At 36.4% G+C, this 17,377-nt stretch overlaps 1 protein-coding gene across 10 annotated transcripts in view; it reads right to left on the minus strand.

Moving 5' to 3' along the window:
• The window catches only part of ADAM22 (ADAM metallopeptidase domain 22), a 235,085-nt gene that overhangs the window by 53,476 nt on the left and 164,232 nt on the right, over positions 1 to 17,377 (minus strand). For all 10 annotated transcript variants that reach the window (XM_027539325.1, XM_027539330.1, XM_027539332.1 and 7 more), the window contains exons 9-17: positions 16,679 to 16,753; positions 14,680 to 14,751; positions 13,684 to 13,850; positions 12,163 to 12,247; positions 11,070 to 11,160; positions 9,331 to 9,382; positions 5,676 to 5,775; positions 4,539 to 4,610; positions 4,250 to 4,342 (exon numbers count right to left, since the gene is read on the minus strand). In XM_027539325.1, the coding sequence (XP_027395126.1) occupies positions 4,250 to 4,342; positions 4,539 to 4,610; positions 5,676 to 5,775; positions 9,331 to 9,382; positions 11,070 to 11,160; positions 12,163 to 12,247; positions 13,684 to 13,850; positions 14,680 to 14,751; positions 16,679 to 16,753 (807 nt within the window). The remainder of the gene's footprint in view (positions 1 to 4,249; positions 4,343 to 4,538; positions 4,611 to 5,675; positions 5,776 to 9,330; positions 9,383 to 11,069; positions 11,161 to 12,162; positions 12,248 to 13,683; positions 13,851 to 14,679; positions 14,752 to 16,678; positions 16,754 to 17,377) is intronic.

Below are 17,377 nucleotides of genomic sequence, written 5' to 3' on the forward strand. Positions count from 1 at the left end.
TGCTACCAGCTACAATTCTAGAACTTCTGAGGTAGAAGTATAAGCAGATTTAAGGTACAATTCATACAAGAGTGTAATGTTCACGAATTGTCCGGAAACATCCAAAAATCAGCATGGTAAAGGAGGACTTGTGCTAAGTGCTGGGGTGAAACAGTAAATCAACCCAAATCACTGCCCTCTTGGAATTTTCATGTAATGAAAAGAGAAAATGAGTAAAGAAGTAAATAAACAATATTTTACAGAAGGAGTTCCGAAATCATGCCTCGAGGACAATTTTGGTTGCCTGTTTGCATTGTATATGAAGTTTTATTAGAACACTGCCACATATGTTTGCTTCTGTATTTTTGATGGCTGCTTTCAAAGAAAGAGTTGAGCAACTGACATAAAGACCTTATAACCCACAAATTTGTCCCTTTACAGAAAGTGTTTGTTAACTCTGACTTATAGATAAATTATTATAAACACATATTAAAAAAAAACCAAAAATACACATGCTTCCTCATTTCGTTCTTCTGATCCCTCTTTTTCATTCGCTCTTCTGCTTCTGACTCCTCTAGGAGCCCAGAGCGGGGTGAGAATGGAAGTATGGGGTAGACAAAGTGGCAGAAAAGATCTTACTTGACTGGTAAAGTTGTGACTCATATTCTAAGATAGTTAACCACACCATTCTATTTTATGTATTTTAATTCTATTATTTTGTACTTGCTCCTTTCAGTGATTATATCACAAAGAGCTTAATTCTATAAATCCAAGAAAAAATGGCATAATTGACTGCATTTGACGGATCCAGTCAGTTTAGTCGCTCAGTCGTGTCCAACTCTGAGACCCCATTGACTGCAGCACACCAGGCCTCCATGTCCATCACCAATTCCTGGAGTTTACTCAAACTCATGTTCATTGAGTTGGTGATGCCATCCAACCACCTCATCCTCTGGCATCCCCTTCTCCTCCCACCTTCAATCTCACCCAGCATCAGGGTCTTTTCAAATGAATCAGTTCTTCGGATCAGATGGCCAAAGTGTTGGAGTTCCAGCTTCAATTTGATGGATGGGCAGACTTAAAACATTGAGGATTAAAGTATATCATTAGGAACCCCTAGATGGCAGTTAATGGAGAAAGCGATGGCACCCCACTCCAGTACTCTTGCCTGGAAAATCCCATGGACGGAGGAGCCCGGTAGGCTGCAGTCCATGGGGTCGCTCAGAGTCAGACAGGACTGAGCTACTTCACTTTCACTTTTCACCTTCATGCATTGGAGAAGGAAATGGCAACCCGCTCCAGTATTCTTGCCTGGAAAATCCTAGGGACAGGGGAGCTTCGTGGGCTGCCGTCTATGGGGTCGCACAGAGTCGGACATGACTGAAGCGACTTAGCAGCAGCAGCAGCAGCAGATGGCAGTTGGAGAAACTAACAGAATAAACAGTTGAGGTAGACAAAATGAAAAACTATGTTTCACATTTAGTTTGGTCTTTGTTTTTTAGAGAGTGCTTTCAGAGACCTCTGCCAGTGCCTTGCTTCTCTTAAAACTCTGCCAGAGACACAGCGGTAAAGTGGGAACAACAGAAACTGCTGCCAGCAGATCTGGGGTGTAACTGCACATTTATTCTTTACTAGCTGAGTGAGACTATGCAGGTTATTTCACTTCCCTGAGATTGGCATTGCTCAGCTGGAAAAAATATAGACAATAATATCCATCCCCAAAGTGTAGCTATGAGCATTATCTAAGACAGCAGTCTCAACCAGAGGATATTTGGCAATGTTTAAGACATTGTGGTGTCATGACTTGGAGGGATGCTGCTGGAAACTAGTAGGTAGGAGTCAGAGATGCTGCTAAATAGCCTACAAGACATAAGATAACCCTCACGATAAAGAACAATCTGGCCAAAAATGTCAGCAGTGCCACAGTTAAGAAACCTGGATACAGGATGATATACTTTGCAAGTACTTAGTACAGTTTCTGGCACACAATAGGGTATTAAATATGATAGGTTCATATTTTGCCCTCTGTTAACTCATTAGAGCTGATCAATCAGCCAAGAATCAGTAAGAGAATGCTGTGCATATTTGTTCATTCATTCAGCAATTATTTACTGAAGTCTTGTTCCAATTACAGTCTAAGTGCCTGGCTCTGCCTCTGCAAAATGTACAGACTGGAGGGAAAGAAAGATATTATACCGTAGAAATAATATAAAATTATACCAGATTTTATATGAGAAAAGAAAAAATAGATTTCTTTGAGCAAGGTAAGCCCAAATTACCATAGTCTTGATATAAAGGCTTAACTATTTGAAGACAGGCATGAGGATGTTATTGGGAGAAGGAAAATAGCCAAGGTGTGTAAAGATGCTTTGAACAGTGATGTACAACACGTGAAAGGTGTTTTAACATCTACAAAGATTTCTTTTGTTGCCTCAACAGCTAATACACAAGCTATTCCAAGTTGAGCATGAAAAGAAGGAGATGACACCACCCTTATGGCAGAAAGTGAAGAACTAAAGAGCCTCTTGATGAAAGTGAAGTGAAGAGGAGAGTGAAAAAGTTGGCTTAAAACTCAGCATTCATAAAACTAAGATCAGGGCATCTGTTCCCATCATTTCATGGCAAATAGATGGGGAAACAATGGAAACAGTGACAGACTTTATTTTTGGGGGCTTCAAAATCACTGCAGATGGTGACTGCCGCCATGAAATTAAAAGACGCTTCCTCCTTGGAAGTAAAGTTATGACCAACCTAGACAGCATATTAAAAAGCAGAGACATTATTTTGCCAACAAAGTTCATCTAGTCAAAGCTATGGTTTTTCCAGTAGTCATGTATGGATATGAGAGGTGGACTATAAAAAAAGTTGAGCGCCGAAGAATTAATGCTTTTGAATTGTGGTGTTAGAGAAGACCCTTTAGACTCCCTTGGGCTGCAAGGAGATCCAACCAGTCCATCCTAAAGGAAATCAGTCCTGAATATTCACTGGAAGGACAGATGCTGAAGATGAAACTCCAACACTTTGGCCACCTGATGTGAAGAACTGACTCATTTGAAAAGACCCTGATGCTGGGAAAGATTGAAGGCAGCCAGAGGATGAGATGGTTGGATGGCATCACCGATTCGATGGACATGAGTTTGAGCAAGCTTTGGGAGTTGGTGATAGACAGGGAAGCCTGGTGTGCTGCAGTCCATGGGGTCGGAAAGAGTCAGACATGACTGAGCAACTGAACTGGACTGAACTGAATTGAATATCTACTTGGATTTACAATAAAGGAAATGCATTATTCAAAGAATAGTTTCATTTAAACTATATTACATTATGCTATTATTATTAATATTATTCAGTTCAGTCCAGTTCAGTTGCTCAGTCATGTCCGACTCTTTGCAACCACATGAATCGCAGCACGCCAGGCCTCCTGTCCATCACCATCTCCTGGAGTTCACTCAAACTCACGTCCATCTAGTCGGTGATGCCATTCAGCCATCTCATCCTCTGTCGTCCCCTTTTCCTCCTGCCCACAATCCCTCCCAGCATCAGAGTCTTTTCCAAAGAGTCAACTCTTCGCATGAGGTGGCCAAAGTACTGGAGTTTCAGCTTTAGCATCATTCCTTCCAAAGAACACCCAGGGCTGATCTCCTTTAGAATGGACTGGTTGGATCTCCTCGAAATCCAAGGGACTCTCAAGAGTCTTCTCCAACACCACAGTTCAAAACCAGCAATTCTTTGGCACTCAGCTTTCTTCACAGTCCAACTCTCACATCCATACATGACCACAGGAAAAACCATAGCCTTGACTAGATGGACCTTTGCTGGAAAAGTAATGTCTGTGCTTTTCAATATGCTATCTAGGTTGGGCATAACTTTTCTTCAAAGGAGTAAGCGTCTTTTAATACGTATATATTACAGCACATTAAATGGTTTCATTTAAAGTGCACGCTTTTCAGGGAGGCAGTACAAAGAGGACAAACTCTGGGGATTACAAACACACAGGCCCTAGCTCCTTATTTACTTGGTATATTTAATCACCATAAACTTCAGTTTTGTCATCTGTTAGATGGGAATAAAAATAGTAACTATTCCTCACAAGACTTGTGAGACTCCTATAAAGCCTCTGGCACTTGTCACTCAACATACATTAGGTCTTACTATTGTCTATTGTTATTTGCTTATATTTACCTTAAATATTAACTATTTAAGTTATTGCCTTAATAACTTATCAAATATGTCCTCTTTTCTTTCAGTTGGTTATCAATGAACATTTATTTACCTTGCACTTTTTACAACAAAGACCATCACTGCATTGGGAGTCTTGAGTCAAGGTACATTTCTTACAACACTCTGCTCCTTCAAGGACACATTCCTAAGGAATATAAACATTTGGAAAAAATGAAAGTGGTGTTATTTTCCTGAAAGCATCAGGCTATTTTCCAAAATAATCATCTTTGTTCCAGAAATCTTATGAAATTTCTAGGCACAACACTTGCTCTGTATGGTTCAGTGTGGATCTAGAATAACCCCAAATAACCTAAAGAAATCATCCAAACACAAAGACTTACTGCCGGGGTCCCACAGTCACACTCCTCGCCAGTTTCAATGAAGCCATTGCCACACTCAGGAGGATCAAGAAGCTGTGGAATGAAAAACAGGAAGGGCACTAAAATGTAGAAAAATCAGCACCAAATACAAGATTATGAGATCACAAGTGTCACAACTATACTTCTGGCCTGTCAGTCATTTCAAAATATATTTTTATTTTCCTAAGCTATAAAGTATGACTGTAGAATTTTAGAACTGGAAACTTTAGAAGTGTCTAGTATTGATTCCATTTCAGACTTAATCATATTTTCATATATAACACACACACCAACTAGGGTCTGATAAGTGCCATCAAAGCAAAAAATGATCTAGGCATTGGCTAAAACAAAGCCAGATGGACTCCTAAAATTTCATTTCAAACAGGAGCAAGGGATTTGGAGTCAGAATGTCTGTATTCAAATCTTGGCTTAGCCATGTATCTTGGGCAAATGGCTTGCCATCTCAGAGCCCAAGTGTTTTAATATTTAAAACAATAATAGCAATAATATCAGTTTCCATCTACATAATGAATTATTCTGACAATCAAATACAATTACATGTGAAAAGCTCTGTATCAACTGTATTAACTTGTGAAACAAAGTTATTTTGTGAGCAATGAGGAAAACATCACAAAAATTAATAAATTCACTGATTTATTTAATATAAAATTCAGCTCTACCTATTAACATAGCTTTGCAGAGAACAGCAATAATAATTTGCCCCAGAGATGGGGATTAATGAGAGAAGAAAGACCTCCTTTTCCATTAGGATGAATTATGATTCAGTATCCAAAGGGGGAAAAAAATGCATCAAGAAAATGAAAAAGAAATGCAAAGTAAAATCGTTTTTGTAAGCAAACCCTGAATCCTCATTTGGCTTTATGAAAAGAAAATGAACGTCTTTCAGAAAGCAAAACTCTAATTTATACCTGCTTTTTATTCCCATCAGAATAGCCCATGATTAATTTAATTCAGAAATGCAGACATTTAGCATATCAAGAATACGTACATATGAACCAAATTGAAAAGTTTCACTCCATTAGACACAATGAATGAAAATTTGTGTTTATAATATTTGAGAAAGATTAATAACTTAACAACTCTGATCACACTTATTACCTTAGAAGGTTTGTTGAAAAGGCAAGCACCACCTCCACTATTTAGGAAGTCATGATACTCTTCAATATTACACTGGGTAAACTTTTTAGGAAGATAATATCTATAAGAGAGAAGAAAGGCAATAGCTGGATATAATTTCTGTCTCCCTTGTTTGTAGACTAGTTTTAAAATTTAACACTGTTAACACTGTACATTATTCCTAAAAATTAAATAAATAAATAATAAATTCCACTTATGCATAATATATGCATTGAGAAGGGAATAGCAACCCACTCCAGTATTCTTGCCTGGAAAATCGCATGGACAGAGGAGACTGGCGGGCTACAGTCTGTGTGGTCACAAAAGTCAGACACAACTTAGTGACTAAACAACAACAGCAACACATTCGTCATTGGTGACTAATGGTAACTACGTGCTCAGTCAAATCCGACTCTTGGCGACCCCAGGGACTGTAGCCACCAGGCTCTTTTGTCCCTGGGATTTTCAAGGTAAGAATACTGGAGCGGGTTGCCATTTCTTCCTCCAGAGGACCTTCCCGACCCAGGGATCAAACCCATGTTTCTTGTATCTTCGACATTGGCAGGCAGATTCTTTACCACTGTGCCATCTGGGAAGTCCAGTGGCAACTATAATTTGCTCTGCATCATCTGCATACCCATTCAAAGGAAACACACACCTACATATGTGTAATTTCCATCAAAGAGAGTTAGAAATAATTTATTCCACAATAAGTCTTTCCTAAATATTACATCTAGGCTGGAACCCAAACTGCAGAGCATTCTGCAAAATAACTGGCCTGTAATCTATAAATGTGTCAAAAATAGACAGGAATCATCCCAGACTGAAGAGACCAAAACCTGACTGTAATCAAAAAATCCTGATTCTGAAGTTTTTGCTAAAATGCCATTGTGGAAACAAAGGGCCAGTCCTGAATGAGGGCTTGATTTTCTTGGTTGAATTGTGGTCCTATAGGAAGATGCCTTTGTTTATAGAAACGTACATTTTTGTTGTTGTTGTTGTCTAGTCACCAAGTTGTGTTCAGTGTCCAACTCTTCACGATCCCATGGACTGCAGCACACCAGGCCTCTGTCCCTCACCATCTCCCTGAGTTTGCCCAAGTTTATGTCCACAGAAAGTACATTAAGTTTAGCATTTTGAAGTGATAGGCACCATGGTAGAACTTATGATTCAGAAACAAAAGCTTCTTTGTAACTATTCTTCCAATTCTTCAAGTCTCAGATTGCTTCAAAATACTATATATATATATATATATATCTCCAAATAATATATATTTTTATTATATATATATATAATATATATATATATACACACACCCCAAAATAATCAAAGGTCAATAGAAAAAGAAACCTGGCAATATAGCAAGTTGGTACTATGCATTAAGAATTTTCAGAATGTGAAATAGCCTTAAATCTAGGAATTTTGCTCTAAGAAATTTTTCTTGAGGAATTAATTTGCTATGTGTCCAGAGATGTCTGAATAAAGATATTTATGGTGCCACAATTTATAGCAGCAAATAACATGAAAATAACCTAAATGTTCAACAGAAAACTGTTAACTAAACCGTAATATATTAATAAAACTAAAATACCATGTAGTTACTAATAATCATAGTGTTAAAGAATGAAGACTTAGAAAAATGCTGACTCTATAATGTTAAGTAAAAAATGAATAAATAGCTATAACCAGTATAATCCAAATTGTATAAAAACAATAAAAATGGAAAGAGAAAAAATACAAAACTACTGGATTTATTTTATTTTTTTGGCTGCACCTCATGGCATGCAGGATCTTATTTCCCGATCAGGGATCGAAACTTTGCCTTCTGGCAGCGGAAGCATGGATGGCCAAGGAATTCCCAAAATACTAGGTTTAAACAAAACTATTTTAACGTTCTGTTAACAGGGGCTTCCTTGGTAGCGCAGCTGGTAAAGAATCCACCTATAATGCAGGAAAACCCAGTTCAATTCCTGGGTTGGGAAGATCCCCTGGAGAAGGGACAGGCTACCCATTCCAGTATTCTTGCCTGGAGAATTCCACGGACAGAGGAGCCTGGTGGGCTACAGTCCATGGGGTCGCAAAATGTAGGACAGGACTGAGCGACTAAACACAGCACAGCACATTTTAATATTAACCATAGTTATCACCTGATGGCAAGAAAAGAGGTGGTACAAATTTTATTTTCTGTGTTTTTCAAAACTTGTTTTACATTGAGCTTTTTATAAAAGTGAAAACACAATTAAGATAAGAATGAATAGATTTTTATAAAAATCTCTCCCCCTAGCCTGTGCACTTATATTCCCACTTCTTAGCATAACGGTTAATGTTTAAGTGAATTAACTAATGGAATTTACAATTATTTACTGTAAATTCATTTATCAAGTATTTCATGTCAAACCCTCCATATAAAGCCGTACTGAGTTTAAATTGTCTGAACAACTTCCTTATTCTGAAATAATGCCATTTGTAGCAACATGGATGGAAATAGAGATTATCATAGCAAGTGAAGTAAATCAGAACAAAACAAATACCATATGATATCGCTTATATGTGGAATCTAAAATATGATACAAATGAACTTATATACAAAAGAGAAACAGACCCACAGACACAGAGGTCGCCAGAGGGGAGAGGGGATGGAGAAGGGATGGATTGGGAGTTTGGGACTGGCAGATGTGAATGCATGCATACTAATTCACTTCAGTTGTATCCAACACTTTGCGACCCTATTCTTTAGGCAACTTTCTAGATAAGAATTCTGGAGTGGGTTGCCATGCCCTCCTCCAGGGGATCTTCTTGACCCAGGGATTGAACTCACATCTCTTACGTCTGCTGCATTGGCAGGCAGGTTCTTTCCCACTAGCACCACCTGGGAATCCCTGGGATTAGCAGATGAAAACTATTATATAAGGAGTGAATAAACAGCAAGGTCCTACTGTGTAACACAGCGAACTATATTCAATATCCTATGGTAAACCATAACAGAAAAGAATATGAAAAAGAATGTACATATATGTGTAACTGAATCACTTTGCTGCACTGCAGAAATTAATGCAATATTGTAAAACAACTATACTTCAATAATCTTTTGTATGAAATGAGTCGCCAGTCCAGATTCGATGCACGATACTGGATGCTTGGGGCTGGTGCACTGGGAGGACCCAGAGGGAGGGTATGGGGAGGGAGGAGGGAGGAGGGTTCAGGATGGGGAACACAGGTACACCTGTGGCGGATTCATTTCGATATTTGGCAAAACTAATAGAATATTGTAAAGTTTAAAAATAAAATAAAAATTTTAAAAAAGCAATTCTTCAAAAAAAATTATTATATTTACCTGAAGTTGATGGAATCATTTATCCTGCATGGCCCTGACTCACCATATTTCAAAGTCCTATCCCCTCCCTAAAAAAAATCTTTGACTTACTAGCTTAATAGACAGCAATTGTTTTCATAAACAAAAGACTATTTTGTGAAAATCTATTTCCTACAGAGCCACTGAGAAAATTAACTGCCAAGTTTGTCTTAAATCCCTATGGGTAGGGCTCCAGGCAGTAACTTATTGACTGCCATCCCCCTAAGAAGACAACAGCACAGTGGAGAAAGGAACAGGGAGTTATTTTTAAATAGAGTGGCTCACCCAGTGTCTCCCATTATGCATCCAGACCATGTGTCCTCACATTTACACTCACCTAAGAGAAAATGAATACATACACCTTGTTACAAAGTGAAAACATGTGCATTAGAGTAGTTACTATTTTTAAAAGTACATGTTCACTTTATTCCTTATGTACATTTACAAATCAGTAAAAGATCAGTCCTCTAATTTTCCTCACATTTGAAGTGTTTTATGCAATGCATAGCAACAAAACTCTACTTTGACTCTATTGAGATTATATAATTTCTACTCTAAAAGTCTTCTGAAAAATGTTAACAAGTGGCCGTATTTTTAAAGCACTCAGTTAAAATGGCTTAACAATCAAATAGCAATGAAATAGTGATGCATGACCACAGGATTTTGGTTTCATAGGTTTTTATGGAAATTCCTATAATTTCCCATCAATTTTTAAAACCTCTGCACTCAAGGTTGCTGGTAGGAGGCAGTACAGTATATCGGTTAAGCAGAAGTCTTAGAATCAGATACACCTAGGTTCAAAATCTGGGTATACCACTTAATATGTCTGTAATCTTGGAGACATTACCCTTTTAAGATCTAGACACTTTATAGATCTTCATTATCAGCTGATAATGAATACCTTGCAGGACCATCTTGAGGATTAAATGAGCATCTAGATGTAGCTAATTCTGGCATTCAACTGTCTTTTATGGAGTGGGCCCTTCATAAATGGTAATTTTTGATGTTGTTGTTTAGTTGCAAGTTCTGTCTGACTCTTTTGTGACCCCATGTTCTGTAGCCCACCAGGCTCCTCTGTCCATGGGATTTCCCAGGCAAGAATACTGGAGTGGGTTGCCATTTCCCTCTCCAGGGGATCTTCCAGGCCCAGGGATCAAACCCATGTCTCCTGTATTGGCAGGCAGATTTTTTAGCACTGAGCCACAAGGCAAGCCCATAAATGGTAATAGTTGTAATTAATATAAACAATCATATTTATGGCATTTGTTGCTAAAATAATATATATGATTATAGTCAACTTACTTCCCTGGTGGCTCAGATGGTAAAGCGTCTGCCTGCAATGCCAAAGACCCGGATTCGATCCTCAGGTCAGGAAGATCCCCTGGAGAAGGAAATGGCAACCCACTCCAGTCCTCTTGCCTGGAAAATTCCATGGACGGAGGAGCCTGGTAGGCTACAGTCCATGGAGTCACAAAGAGTCGGACACGACTGAGTGACTTCACTTTCACTATAGTCAACTTACTCCAAATATATAGTGCTCGATCATTCTGGTAAAGTAACTCTACCCACTGGGAATATATATTCATCATAGATGTTAAACCTAGCATATTTTATTAGACCCATATTTTACTCATCCCTTTATCAGATCTGATTCTGCAGGCAAATTCTACCTCTGTAGCAATAGTAAGAGATGTTTTAAATAAACGATAATAAAACATATACCTTAAACCTCTATGCTGAGATCATTCAAAATTTCCAAACTGAACTCATGTCCTTAAAATTCATAGTTTAATTCAACAACACCTGGCTTTAATGTTTATTATACATGGAGGAAATTTCATGTGTGATGCAAATATTAACATTTGTATTACTTTTGGAAAAAAACATTTTGTGCCCAGGCTATCTTTATACTATCACTCAAAATCTTTTGATTAAACAACTGAGTTAAAGAATTTCATTCTGCAAAATATTTTACAGATAGTCTCTTTTAAATATAACTAAACTACACGTGTACTTAAACTTACCACTTGCTAACTTTCTTTTGTCTGAGATAATACCAATATTATGGGCTAACGACTGGGCGAGTGTAACTGCCATTAAGTCCGTTTTCCCAAACTGAAAAACAAAAATAAAATACTTATAAATGCAAATTATTTTTTATTTAAAATGAATCAGGGAACATGTCACAATATAACTGAAAAAAACTTCTAAGCACTTTATTTAGCAGAGGTTAATACATAATAGCTAGTGCTGAACTATGGAGCATTAAGGAAGAGGTAGTGAGAAATAATTCCATGTTTGACTAAGTCTTATAGAGAAGAAACCAGAGAATTATCAACCTCCAGATTTGGAAACTTAAATCTAATTTTTGAGTCCAAATTTCACCAGTGACATTTCTGAAAAGCTTCATACTTGTATACAACTAAGCCAGTCATCCAGTTAATAGAAAATAAAAATAATTTATTTTGAACTTGCTCATCTTTGTTTGTCTACTAAAACACTTCTAAATTCCCCAAATTAAATAGAAGTTGGCTTCAGAAAACAAACAATATGAGTTAGAGGTGGTGCTGATGATGTTCGGTCAAAATAAACTTGAAAACATCTAGGCATATTTCTTTTCAATATGTAGCCTCTCAAAGATTCAGGTACTTTTCTTTTAGATCACTTCTATCGGATTTAGTGCCTGAGGGGTAGAAGTAACCCTTTGGAAAACCGTCTATTTTTTTCCTCCAAAAATTTGCCAAATATTGAGGAAGAAAATTTTCAACTGAGTTGTTAAGTAGCAATCCAATGTTTCAGGGAACTTATCAATTCTCTGGAAAATCAGTCAAAGTGATAAATAGGGTCTTATTTTCAAGAAAGGTAAAGATTTTCTCTATATAATCAGCATATTCCTAAGCCTGGAAATTATTCTGAGTAGAATATGAACAGAATTATCCAATATTATCTTCCATTAATTTCCTATTCTGTCCTTGGGTCATCTGCAGTAACCAGGTTGGCTGTTAATAAAATAACAATATCTGGAGTATATAGAATACTGAGAAATTGTCCCTTAAATATCAGGAAAACATCGTCAGCCATCATACCACTTGGTATTGTACAGATGTTCACACCTACTTCATTCACGCCTCCTCCTTTCAGCAACGAGCAAATCCCACCAATATAAGCTGCCCCGCTCCGGCTACTCTCAAATTGACTTCCCCTTTTAGAAAAGGAAATGAAAAAGGCTTACTGCTCACAGCTCAAATATCATAGCATCTCTCATTATTAATTTACCACGTTTATTTTATCGATACACATACATTTCTATACTGTATATTCTGGAGGTAAGGGAAGAATATGAAAATTATTCACACACATAACCAAAAGAAAAAGTTTCTGAGGAATGTTTCCCATTGCAATTAACAAATATCTTAAATAGAACTATACCTCTTGAAAAAGAATCTCTGACATGATTACATGTATGTGGTATTTCTGTCAAAAATGCATATAACTTGAATCTCACAATGAGAAAACATCAGCCATTCACACAATGAGGAACATTCTATAAAATAACTGGTCTAAACTCTTCAAAAATGTTAACTTCAAAAGAGACAAAGAAAGGCTGAGGAAATACTACAGATTAAAGGAAACCAAAGAGACATGATGATTAAATGTAATGTGTGGTCCTGGATTGGATCTTAGATTTGGACAAGGGGAAGGAGTAGCAAGCTATAAAGTAATATTGAAACAATCGGTGAAATTTGAATTCAGACAGTGGGTTAGATAAAAACATTGTACTGAGGCTAAAGTTTCTGGTTTTGAGAGTTTACTGCAGTTATATAAGAGAATGGGTTTAGTCTCAGGGAATATACACAAGTATTTAGTAGTAAAGGCCCAATAACTAAATGTCTCCAACTTACTCTCAAATGGTTCAGGGAAAAAAAAATAGACACACACACGGATAGAGAGATGGATAGATGGAAGGAAGAAAGAAGAATACAAAGAAGAAAATTATAAAACAAATGGACTAAATTATGAACAGCTGATGAATCTGGGTAAAGGGCATATGGAATTTCCTTGTAGTGTAGTATTCTTGCAACTTTTCTGTAAATTTGGAATTGTATAAAATAAAAAGCTACCTCAAAACTACACTTTTGCTTCCATTTATAACTTTCTTCAACAGCTCTGGCTTTAGATGATTTTATATTAAATATACATGTTACCCCCCAGAACAAACCATAAGAGTAAGAAAAAGTAAAACATAAAATATACTCTAGAGATACTAAGCTCTCCATTAGACCAAAAACAAAGAGAAAATTAGCATTTAAAAGACAGCAATTTAAAAAATATAATTATTCTGTTGTTAAGAATATGAGAACTCCTTATAAGAATTAATGGTACTTTCACTCAGTAAATGCTCTGATTAGATCTCTTGAAAATGAAATATACATGCAATAAGAAAATAACTCAAAATTAAACCAATTGAATATTCGTGACAATTTCAAACAATCTGTGCTTTAAAACTTCTTTCAAATATATCTGCTACATCAAATCCTAATTGCATTATGCAGTACAAACAGTACATCTCATCACAAGTAATAAGAGTATTCAACATGGAATGAAGAAAAGTAATAAATCATTAGAAAAGTTACGTACGAAAAAAGGTGAACTGCATCACTTTTCTCTTTGATAAAATCCCTCCTGTATTTCATAAACTCACGTAGGGTGATCAATGGATTTTCAGATATGGCAAACTTGTTGTCAGCCGCCCAGGTTTCCATGGCAACCAATACTATCCTTGTCTTAAGTTGGTCTTTATATATCTAGTATATTAACAAAATGAACACACCAGCTATACACATGGGAAAAAAATTAAATGATTTATGAACAGGCCTACCAAGCGCCTTTTATGGAAAATCCTGTAGTTTTAGTGAAATGTGAGAAACTCCACTATTTTTAAGGGAGTTAATTGTTTTTCTAACTTACACATGTTTCCTTTGAGTAATAAGAATCCAACCGTTCACCAAGTAACACCCAAAGAAAAGAGTACTAATTAGATATAAAATACCCCTTTTTGATAGACATTTGCACCCTTACTCAAGGTCCCCCCAGAGTCCATTTTCTGGCACCCTGTAAGATTCAGGCTTCCTTGAGTTTCCCTAGTAAAAAAGGGAACACTCTCCGAGGAGATGATTTCTGTACTCTCTGACTGGCCTTAATTAAACTCATGGGGAAGGTACGGCATAGACTTGTCACGGAAACTGGGAAAGTAGGTACAGTAGAACTACTTATTTGCATCATTCCCGCAGCACCAGGCACTCTTTTGAAAAGGTACAGCTGTTTTTTCATTGCTAGAAATACGCTGTGAATATCTTTGTTAGGGGCTAGGACTCAACTTTTTCTTTTCCAGTGTGAAAAATACAGGAAAAAAAAAATTTAGCCATAAAGGTGTATCTCTGACCTCTTCTTTTTATCATCTTCCCAGTCAGAGATCAAAGTTAAATAAAGTCATGACAAAGTTACCACGGATTTACAGGACACCTTGGCTAAAGTGCAATTTAGGGCAGTAAAAATATAAGATTATTATCCAATTTATTACCAATCAGGAGATAAAATTCCTCTGTGGCAATTTTGAATCGGGTTCATACTTACTAAATCTGCCATGTTCACCACAGATTTCGCGTATGTATTGGTGAGTACCACTGAAAGCCGATGCTTTTTAAACTGAAAGCAAAAGAAAACAAGTGAAGGACTTGAAGGTCATCAACAAATGCTCATCTCAGCAGAGGAAACACGGTGTAACTAAAAGGCCTTTACAGTTTTCTGTAAAAAAATTCAAGAGTTGACACCTAATTCTTTAGATACTGCAAAGTCTGTGGCAAGGCTCCTAAAGTTTGAGGCCTCACAGATCTTTGAGATAAAATAAAAAATACCCATGGCATCCATTTCAAAAGTTTATTTTTTTTGTCACAAGATTATTATTCAAAATGAGAACATATATGAAAGTTATCAATGAATTGCAAGACAAATAAAAGTAGGGTGAAAACCAGAAAAAGTGAATGTGAATAATGCTGAAAGTATGAAAAGTTCCACAAGGGTTACTCAGTAAAGAGAAGAAACCTCTAATGGTCACAAGGAGGTGACTTACGGCTTGATGTGAACAACATATATCTTTGGTTTGACCTCAAGGCTGTTTTAAAACTCAAGACATATCATGTAAAATCTGGTTTCTGGCTTCATTTAAAATTACTATCCACACACAGTAATAACTGGCAAGGGCTGAGAAGCAGTCACTCCTATTACATAGACAGACCATGTGACTTCTCTTTTGCCATAGACCTGACCCTTTCCTATTGTTTTGTATCTGGCTCACTTTGAACTATCTGCCTATAGATGCTTACAGAGATTTGAATTTATGATATCCTGAAATGTCCAAAATATGTGTTTTTACAGCTTATTCTGTAAAAATCTCAGGAAAAATAACAGTCACAAAATTAAATTGGTAGAAATACAAAACTCAGTCCTACCATAAACAAGGAAGAAGCACTCATTAATAATAATTATTATTAATAATTAATTAAAATCTCTATTAGCTTAATCATATTTAAATAAATGACACATTTTCTCCCAAATAATTCAAAGTAAATTAAAATGTATATGTACCTGAAATTAAGTAAAATTCAACAAAGTGCATCACTGAATATATTTAGTTTAAAACTCTAGTTACATGAAACAATTATAATTCACTGTTGTGCAATGAATGTAACCAGGCTGATTATAATACGCCCATGAATTAAATATAAAACATGCCCGTAAACTGGGCATTAAAAAAAAAACTGACTCAATAAAAAGTTTGGCTAGATTTTTATCCTAAAAATCTTCACAGCTTGGCTATATAAGCTTTTCTTTTTTTATTCTATATTGGAGAATATTTTGATTAACAATGTGTTAGTTTCAGGTATACAACAAAGTGATTCAGTTATACATATACATGTATCTATTATATTTCAAATTCTTTTCTCATTTAGGTTATTATAAAATATTGAGTTCCCTGTGCTACACAGGGTCCTTGTTGGTTATATATTTTAAATCCAGCAGTATGCACAGGTCAATCCCAAACTCCCAAGCTATCCCTCTTTCCATCTTAACCATGAATTTTTTTTCTAAGTCTGTAAGTCTGTTTCTGTTGTGTAAATAAGTCTATAAGCCTTTCCAAATGGTTTATTGCACAACAAAAGAAAAACAGAAAAAAATGCTTTTATTAGGATAAAGCTAACATTGCAAATTAAAGTGTCATATTATTGCTGCTTCACTTTTTCAATTATAAAATGGAAGTTTCCCTTTTTTTTTTAACCTTGCCATTTTAGTAAGAGAAGATATTAGCCCCTACATTAACTAAGCAAATCCAAGGAATTAACATTATGAATCACAGAAATATTTTTGGAACTTCACAAAATACTGTGAATTGATTTACCTAAGAGTGTTTTCCTGTTTACAGGTTGTTGCTGGGTAACAGAAATGTTTGATTATACAAAAACCTTTTCCAGGTTACAACTTCATAGGCTTCTTTCTTCTAAACATATTTCTGCACCCACCAGTTTTATGCTAGGCATGGGCAAGTTCAAACAACACGAAATTCAGCAAACCTTACCATGAGATGATCATTCACAATCATCAGTTCAATATATTTGGTTTCCTCCTCTACATTACGAGGATATCGACGAAGCTGCAATATAATAAAGGAAACAGCACATAAATAAGCCCTGGTAACTTGGCTGTGGGAAACTTATGTTACACATTAGGTCCTCAGATGTGATCCATCTTAGAACTGAATGTCTGTACCCTTTTACTAATCTCTCCCTTTTCCCCCACTGCCTAGCCCCTGGCAACCATGTTTCTACTCTGTTTCTACGTGTTTTTGTTTGTTTGTTTTGTGTTTAGATTCCACCTGTAAGTGATACCATGCCATATTTGTCTATCTCTGCCTGGCTTATTTCACTCAGCTTAATGCCCTCCAGGTCCATCCATGTTGTTGCAAATGGCAAGATTTCCTTCTTTATTAAGGCCAAGTAATATTCAACTGTGTGTCTCAGGGACAAGACTTCCAGGTCAGAACCCCAGCTCCATTGCTAAGTAACCCAGTGTAACCATGGGCTAGTTTCTTAAGTCTTTTATGTTTCAATGTCTTTAAAATAGGGATGATGATAATGCCTTCCTCAAAAAATTGTTATGAGGATTAAATACGTTAATACAATTGTCCATGGTGAGTACTCAAAATATTTAGCAATTATTATTCATGTTAGAAATCTGTCTGTAAACACATTTTACTTCATACTTACTAAACATATAT

Source organism: Bos indicus x Bos taurus, chromosome 4, assembly GCF_003369695.1.
Source record: "Bos indicus x Bos taurus breed Angus x Brahman F1 hybrid chromosome 4, Bos_hybrid_MaternalHap_v2.0, whole genome shotgun sequence".
Taxonomy (NCBI): domain Eukaryota; kingdom Metazoa; phylum Chordata; class Mammalia; order Artiodactyla; family Bovidae; genus Bos; species Bos indicus x Bos taurus.